The following is a 9222-nucleotide window of genomic DNA, read 5'->3' as shown; positions in this document are numbered from 1 at the left end:
TCTTCCCCTTTCTTCTTCCCCTCTGTCCTTGTTTTTCTCACGTTCTCTTCTTATGCCTTCTTTTTACTCCTTCTTTATCCTCTTTCCTCTCTCTCCCCTCACTGTCCTTTCATCTACGTTCGTGCCAGCGGCAATCATTGCTTCCCAATCGTTGGTCCTGTAGGACTGTAGGGTGTACAAAGGGGGTGATTACATTTTCAGGGCTTCTGCATATCACTTGAAACTTCTGCACCGCAAGATCGTGTTTGTAGTCTTTGACCCGGGGCTTTTCTGAGACATTCATTGAAACAGAAAATATTGTTCTGTACAGAGAGGTATTTAGCTGTAGGAATGCACAGAGCGAGGGCGGGAGATGAAACGCAAGCGGAGGGGAATGTCTTTTTCATGTGGCAATGGTGTGAATTTCTGTATATGTGCCATTGTCACGAGCACACGCACACAAAAGTTGATGGTCCGGTGTTGTTTGAGGGAGCCACGGCGTAGGAGAACTACTAGGATTTTCAGAGCAGCAGTGAAACTATAATGCAACCATAGCAAAAATTTATTTTTAGTTCTCTAATAACCTGTTCGTGCGGATGTTCCCTGTGCTGAAGGCAAATCCCTACCCTAAAATGTTGCAGCCGCATATGTTCATTTCATTGCTCTCTTCTCTGGAAAATACTCTTGGTTAATCACCTTTTTATTTGAGCAGTTTTCAAAACGCCACACGTGTTAAAGGCCCCTTCTCGGTGAAGAAATCACTTTCTTATAACTCATAAAGAGCATTAGCAGCAGCAGCGATCAGAGAGAGGTAATCAATGAGAAACCCCCCTGGAGGTCTGAATCCTTTGCCAGGCTTGCTGGAAGGAAGAGATTGTCAAACCCCACCACCACTCCCATCCCTCTCTTCGGCAGAGAGAGTTAATCGCCACAAGAAAACAAACTGGGGGAAAGACATGTTCCCTCCACTTCAGCGGGATCTGCTGGGGCATGAAACCTTTTGCTGGTGACACATTCTGTCAATCCCATTTAGTTTGAAATGGGGGAGGCAGGCATTGTATGGCAAAGCAAGAAGCAATCTGACTTCTCTGCTGTTGGAAGAATGGGTGCTTGTTTTGGGGCGCGCACTATCACTTCTAAACCCGTACCGCATGTAAGCATAACTATGGTCTAAGACCTTGACAAGAGGGTTCTCATTCAGAGCGTTAGATAACCTCAACACAGGGGTCGCTGCCAGCTCCCCCTATAACACAAGTGGGTACATAGCCACATGTCCCGCTGTCCCACCCACCCTAAACAGATTTCCAAATAAATAAAGAGGAACCTTCGCTATCTCTTCCCTTAACACAGACACACACAAAAGGAAAGAAAAGAAAATACATTTGGTTGACATATGGGCAAAACCAACACACCCGTCCTTGCTCCTTTTTCCAACCCTAAAGCAGCCAGGGTTTTCGAAATAAAAATCTGTCGCGTGAATCTCCACTTTCCTGATCCACGACTCCTCTCTGCTCAGTACGTGGCGTACATTAAACTTTACGCATTGGCTAAACTTCAGCATTTTGTCTGCCGTTTGTTTACTGAGATCTGGCTACTGCTTGCAGCAACTTTTGCTGTTCATTTACTAAATTGAAGGGCAGTCGAGATTTCTTACTCCAATCACAGCCGCTTTGGATCTTCCAGGAGCCGACTAATTTTAAGCAAAAAAATTCTCCAGCCGACACCCTCGGAACAGGACCGAGGGTAATTAGAACACGAGAATGTACCAGTAAATAATTCAAATGCAGCCTCTTTTGGAAAGGCACCAGACGCTTTGAAAGCGATCCAGGTAAGAGCAGCACTTGACATCCCCCCTCCCTCCCCGTACGCCTCTGTGTGTGTATTTAGCTGGAGTTATGGGTGAAGGGCAGAGCCCACAAATTGCAGGGAAAGCGGCTTGCCTTAGCTGGGGGAGTAGGGGGATGAGAGAGAAGAGAATAAATCGGGATATGTTCCTGTTGGGAAATATATCTGGTGGAATCAAAAGAGATTACATCCTCTGATCGGCAGGGATTTATCCCAGTTCATATGGTTTTAATCTGCTTTCGCTTCTACCCTTTTATGAGTTTCAGAGAGAGAGAGAGAGAAAATACCTGGTTTATTCTTCTAGATCCGCTGGTAAACCCTCATTTTGAAGGCTTTCTATCCACCCCTCTCTCATTCCCCACCCCTCTTACCTCCCCTGTCCTTCTTCCCCTCCTCCCAGGACTGGTGCGGAGAAAATAAATGCTTACATTTTCTTATAATGAGAAGTCACAGCTTAATGATTCATCAAAAAAAAACGCCAACCCCTACCCAGAAACATCATATTTGGAAATATCCTCAGATCCTTTATTATCTAGGGAGGGAAGCGAGGGCAACATTTCGGGCTGCAAATCCGGACAGCATTTCACATTTCCCTTAAAATTGCAACAGGTACCTTCTCTGGGGCGCGATCTCTGACAGAGATGAAATGAGCAAACAGCCTCCTTGCCTGAAAGCATTTTTAAACTGTGGGGGAAGACAAATATATATCAGATGATATTACACATTGTGTGTCTACACACACACACACACACACACACACACACACACACACACACACACACACACACACACCCACCAGCCATGAGTGGGAGAAAATATAAATAATGTGTTGATATATATAAATTCCCATCCTAGCCGCGAAACATAATTTTCCTGTTGAAAATAGATTTTTCTTTTTTTTTAATTGGAAGTTTATTTCACACCCCAATCTTCCCTGGCCCTTTTAAGGGATCGGATCAAATTATATTCTGGTCGGAGAGAAGGGGAGGAAGGGAATGGGGGCAGAGCGTAAGGGGGGGGAGAATGGATAATAAATCTTATTAAATATATATTTTTTCATAAACTGATTGGCTTGCATTCTAGTGCAGCCCGGCCATAAATCAAGAGGAAAATGTGATGGCTCCGCACAGTATTTAGCAAATGAAGAAAGTTGGAGCTGATCTTAAATGGCTTGGATGTGATTGCCAGCCAGGGGCCGGCGCACTTGAGCCTAAGAGCTGTGGAAGAGAGAGAGGCTCTCCTGCTGGTTGGGTTTGGTTGTGGCAAGCCCCGCAGGATCCTGCCATTTCTTCCACTGACAACACCCCGGGAAGGAGGAGCTTCCCCCGCGCCGCGTAGAAGGCGTCAGAATCCTCAATTTCCAACTTAGCATCTTGGCAGGACCTTTCGCAAAGCCAAAAGCAGATCTCGAAAAAAGCCTCTCGGGCCAAAGGCAAAAAAAGAAAAGAAAAGAAAAGAAAAAAAGGCAGCCCTGCTAGCTAGCGAGCTGAGCGAGCAGCAGCAGCACAGGGGCGCTCAGCTGCAGCACCCGAGAACCAGAAGCAAGGTGCTGGACTGCTGCTGCTGCTGCTGCTGCTAATCCGCCAGCTGCCCCACCTGGCAATAGGGCTTGAAAAATAAGTCACCTAGAAAAATCAAAGCGAGTGGCAGCGCCTGGCTATTTTGCTGCCCGTGTATATGTATGTGTTTGGCCATGTCGTATCCTCAGGGTTACTTGTACCAGCCCTCCGCTTCCTTGGCTCTCTACTCGTGCCCGGCTTACAGTACCAGCGTGATTTCGGGACCCAGGACTGATGAACTTGGGCGATCTTCTTCGGGCTCCGCTTTTTCGCCTTATGCCGGATCTACCGCTTTTACCGCCCCTTCTCCCGGTTATAACTCCCACCTCCAGTACGGCACAGACCCGGCAGCTGCCGCCGCCGCCGCCGCCTTCACTTCATACGTGGTAAGCGCAACAATGAGCGGCAGAAAGCCCGGCTCGCCAGCCCTTGCTGGAGCAGGGGTGGGTTGTGTTCTGCTGGGGAGCGCTGCAGCGGCCAGGGGAAATGCAACTTGCAACGTCTTTGGTACTTGTATACACTGTAGCTAGATCAAAAGTGTCTCTGTGGAGGGTGGGGTGCCGGGTTCTAGCAAAGAAGTAGTAGAGGAATAATTAATACAACTATTGTGTTTTCAGTTAAGGGCTTTGCAAGGGGAAGCACACGCCAAACGGCCAATTCAAAGAAAGCCTTTGACTAATGTCTTTTTTTTTTAATGATCTGTGTGATTCCGCTCCTCAATTTTTTTTTGAATTGTAAAAAAATAAAATGAACCCAACAGCCAGCCTCGGAATCAGGCTGATCAACCCATGTAAGTTTCTTCTGCACAACCTTCATTAGGCTTCCCAAATACTGCAAAGCAGTAATCCCATCTCTGCAATCCGATTTGGAAGCATTAATAACAACAACAACAAAAATTGTAGGATGTGGCCATGTATTCCCCTGTTTAATATATTTTCAGCTTAGAAGAAAATTTTTGTTTATTTGGGGGCCCATCTGGGGTATCTTTTATTTATTTATTTATTTTTAGAAAAAACAAGTTAGTCTGGTTTTGTTTTTCTTTCTCCGGCGAGAACAAGTCTGTGGCTGCAGCGAAAAACCCTGCAGCCCTTTGGAAAAATAACAGTCGCCCATCTTCACTCACCCAGCGTGGGGTTCGGCAGAGTTTAGCAGAGTTTTTCTGCTTTCTCTTTTCAAGCGAGTGCCTCCATGGCGGAAAAAAAAAACCGTCCTGGTGCGGCGGTTGTGTGAAAGGTTATGTTCAATTAGACAGTGGGAAAAGCAATTGGTCGCTGCTTAGCACAATAATATGTCAGGGCAGAAATGGATTGTCAGGTTAGAGTTTCTTCACAAGTCAGAAACTTGGCTATTGCTGGGGGTGGGGGGGAATGAATGAAGAACAGTCTCTGTCTGCAGTTCTGCCCTTTGGGCTAACGTGTACAGATGTGATAGAACAGATGTGCTCCGTAGCCTTTGTGTGTCTGTTGTATACAGAGACACATGCACAAAAAAAAAAAAAAAAAAAAAAAGTTCTAGGCCATTTTTCCTTGCTGTTTGAAACAGCTCAAGGTGGGGGGGGGGGCGAGCCCAGGCGTGACTGCCCCACTCTAGGAACAGCCTCTTGGATTTTCCTGTTCCCCAAACTTTAATAGGGGGAGCGAATAATTGTTGGGGCTCTTTCGGCATTGTGTTGCCCTTATGGCACTGTTGGTTGTGTTGTGACAGTTGCGCTGCTCCCTGACTAGCGATTTCACTGTCTGCTCTGTGCCCACTTCCCCCCACCCCCTCTCCAGGGCTCACCCTACGACCACACACCAGGTATGGCAGGTTCCCTGGGGTACCATCCCTACGCGGCGCCTCTGGGCTCCTACCCCTATGGAGATCCAGCCTACCGAAAAAATGCCACCCGGGATGCCACCGCCACCCTGAAGGCCTGGCTGAACGAGCACCGCAAGAACCCCTACCCCACCAAGGGCGAGAAGATCATGCTGGCCATCATCACCAAAATGACCCTCACCCAGGTTTCCACCTGGTTCGCCAACGCCCGCCGGCGACTCAAGAAGGAGAATAAAATGACCTGGACCCCAAGGAACCGGAGCGAGGATGAGGAAGAAGAGGAGAATATCGATCTCGAGAAAAACGACGAGGATGAGCCCCAGAAGCTGGAAGAAAAGGGCGACCCGGAGGCTCCCGAGACAGGTAGGGGGGGATTGGGAAGAGGGCGAGCACATCCCAGGGCAGGAGCCCAGCGGGGCTGGCGCCTGGGGGGATTGCTCCGGCGTGGCGGTCTCTGCAGCCAGCTGCCTCGAGGGAGCGAGGGGAGATCTCTGCGCGTCAGCGGGTGTTTCTGCGGGGCATGGCCTTGTGGCCTCTTCCCCCCCTGCCAGCCCCACTGAGCCGCAGCTCGTAGGCCAGGGCGGAATGTCACCGGCGACCTGCGGGGAGGTGTGTGCGCGCAGAGGGGCATGGCAGCCCAGGGATGCCCCTTTCCCTCCCTCCCTGCTCCCTCTGCTCCTGGGGGGGTGGGAATTGGGCTCAGGATCTGGAGCCCTCGCAAACTTTCTGTCGCCCCCGACTTTGCACACAGGAGGAGAAGAGCAGAAGGCAGCCCCGGGCTGCGAGCGGCTGCAGGAGCCCCACTCCCCGGCGGGCCAGGAGGCCGAGGGCGGCCTAAGTGACTCGGATTGTAAAGCGTCTGCGGAGGAGAGGCTGGAGGGGAGGCCGGCCCCACCCAAAGCGGCCGGCCCTGCGGCCTTGGTGCAGTGCCCGGCCAGCCGGATCCTGCAGCAGGCGGCGGGAGGCGAGGAGCACCAGTACCGGCCCCCTTCGGCAGCCGCCGCCGCCGCCCTCCACCCGGGAGAGCTGCACCCCATCGCCCCCTCCAGCAACAGTACGTCGGTGATCCACTCCCCGCAGCAGGCTGCCCTCGCCAAACCCAAACTCTGGTCCCTGGCCGAGATCGCCACCTCCGCTGACAAATCGAAAGAAAGCAGCAGCGAGGTGTCTCCGGGAGCAGGGCCGACCCAGGGCCCTCCCTTGGCCGGGAGCAGCACCTCGCATTCCCCGTCGCGGTCCCCATCCTCCCAGTGCCCCTTTCCTAACAGCGCCGTCCTCTCCCGGCCCCTTTATTACGCGTCTCCTTTTTATCCGGGCTACACGAACTATAGCACCTTTGGGCACCTTCACAGCCACGCTGGCACCAACCCTGCAGCCGGACCCCCCGGCAGCCATTTCAATGGATTAAATCAGACTATTTTAAACAGAGCAGAAACCTTGGCTAAAGAAACTAAAATGATCAGAAGCCAATCCCAAGTAGATCTTTGCAAAGACTCACCTTACGAACTGAAGAAAGGTATGTCCAACATTTAATATTGGCTTCTTCTCCGATAACTCCCCTTGGGACTTTGGTATTTTTTTTTAATTTATTTAATGCTTTGGCAGTTATTTTTCCACTACCAAGAGAAAAACAACACAAACAAACAAAAAATCAAAGACACACTCCTAGTCAAAAGTTTATAGTTCATAGGAAATGGCTGAGTATAAAAGAACTCAGAAATGTCTTAATCAACTGAAAACAAAACAAAAATTACACACAAAAGGAGAAAGATTTGTATTAAATCTTAGTCTGTATATTTAATGTAGCTTTTTGTATTTAAATTGATAATACGGTATCTTTGAAGTAACTTATGAAACCAAGACACCTGTACAGGCATTAATGTTGTTTTTTTCCCGTAATATAAATATATACATTTGTGTCTTTTCCCGAATTGTTTCATAGTTTTAAAATATAAATATATATATATATTATATACACAAGTTTATTTTAACTTTTTTGCCGCCTATTGATTTTTGCCCCTTGGGTGTGAGCTAAAGTATAATAAATTAATAAAGGAAATAGGTTATACTTATTAGATTAAAAAAAACCTACAGTCGCCATTGTTAAATGCAAATATTTTAATTAAAAGAAGATTGTAACCGAATCAAACGCACTTGTTTTTGCACCGAGAAAATACATACATAACTAGTGACAAAAATAACTTTTGAAATACTCGTTTGTTTAAATGTGAGTTTTAATTTAGAACATTAAATACCTGAAACTGATTTTCAAAGTGAGAGATGATGTCTAAATGTGCGGATCTTTAACAAGAGCGCCTACTTGTTGTGGTAATTTAGGCTAATTTGAGGGGGGAAATAGTCAAAGAATGAAAGGATGGCATAGGAGATAAAATGACGAGATGTATTTATGAGTAAGAGATTAAATAAGGATGTATATAAAAATACAGAATAGAAGCACCAAATTGAAGTACAGTACCAGCTTTTAACCTAATTACTTCCAATCAGTGTCGTGTTTTATGCAAAGTAATCAGCTGATGAACTTTGCTAATGAGTTCGATTTTATGCCAGATTTAGCCCTTATTACTATTTCAAAGGTGCTGCAAAGATATTAAGAAGAGAGCCGGGGAATACACATTAAGATATACACTAGGGGAAAGATTCCCCGTCCAACTCATTCCCCCCTCCGAATTTTGCATTGATATATTTGGTTAATTTGATTAAATTAGTGCTTCATCGCCGCTGCATATTGCAAGTATTGATAGGATTTGTAAATCTGTCTGTCCGGAGATTATTATATATAAACGGAGATTGAGGGTCGGATTGGAATGTTTCCCCACATTCACAGGTAGGTGTCACACTTGTCCTGAATTTCAAACCTACCCACTTTGAAACTGGTGCTTAAAAAAAAAGAGGGGGGGAGAATAGAAGAGAGAGAATCAAAACGTAATCAAGGAGCCTTCAAATACACAATTCCACTATACTATACGACTCGAAAACAAAGGAAGATAGATTTCAGCTTTACTAGATACAAATTGGGCCAGGAAAGTTTAATGCTCTGTTTAGCGGATCAGTTTAGCAAACTGGTAACATTTACCAGTTTAGGAATTTTGTCATCTCTCTCTTTTGTAAATTTAAATCTATCACTGTAAAACCAAAGTAAAAAAGGAAATCCATAGTCAGATTAGATATTCTACATTAATTGAAGCCTGCACTTCAAACTACCTCCCACGGGTATTTCAGGTTCTCAAATCTTGACTTTCGCTGCCTTTGCAATTAACTAAGCAGTGTGTTTTATTCCAGAGCAAATTTTCTAATGTTCAAAAACGGTTACATCACAAAGCTATAGGAACAAATTTGCTCTATTCACATCGGATTTTCTGGGTGTCAATTGTATTCGAACATATCAGTGACATTAATTTGACTGGGGTATATCTGGTATCATTTAAACAGAAGAGTACTGAAACACCCATTTATTTTTTAAATTATTTTTTGTTTTTTACAAGCCAGATAATTATTTTGTAATCGCTTCAACTTTGTCAGAGCTATTTATTAGCTGTAACAGGTTTATTCATGCATTTTATGGGATATTAAATAGTAGTTTGTATATTATGTTTTAAAAATACAGTAAATGTTTACTTGCTATACCATCTTTGTCGATAATCTGGTTTAAAGTCAAAATTGTTTCAAGCTGAAAGTGTAAATAATCAAATATTCATGGAATAATAGTATGTTATTTTGTCACTTTATAAATTATAAATGAATTTTTAAAAAAAAATTATTGAATTCCACAATCGGATCATTTATTTACACTGGTGAAAAAATTATACTGAGCTGCTTTTTGGGTGATGGGGAGGGGATTGAGAATAAATCAAAATTATTTAACTCACCTGCCTTGTTTAAATTTGGAGAAAGTTTGGCTAGTTCTGGTAAACGAACTGCAAAACAGTGACATCAGTTCGTGGCATCAGATTGCCTTTTTTAAAAAAAAAATCACATAGTATTTTATAAAACTTAATCTCTCGGA

General features: G+C 45.4%; 1 protein-coding gene across 1 annotated transcript; it reads left to right on the top strand.

Moving 5' to 3' along the window:
* Positions 1–3155: 3155 nt before the first annotated feature.
* On the top strand, positions 3156–8887 carry IRX5 (iroquois homeobox 5). Its single transcript, XM_030581778.1, has 3 exons — positions 3156–3769; positions 5156–5561; positions 5950–8887. The coding sequence occupies exons 1-3, from the start codon at positions 3506–3508 to the stop codon at positions 6729–6731; spliced, it is 1452 nt and encodes a 483-aa protein (XP_030437638.1). The 5' UTR covers positions 3156–3505; the 3' UTR covers positions 6732–8887.
* The last annotated feature ends 335 nt before the right edge of the window (positions 8888–9222 follow it).

This window comes from Gopherus evgoodei, chromosome 12 (genome assembly GCF_007399415.2).
Source record: "Gopherus evgoodei ecotype Sinaloan lineage chromosome 12, rGopEvg1_v1.p, whole genome shotgun sequence".
NCBI classification, from domain to species: Eukaryota; Metazoa; Chordata; order Testudines; family Testudinidae; genus Gopherus; species Gopherus evgoodei.
This window is presented reverse-complemented; position numbering and strand designations above follow the sequence as displayed.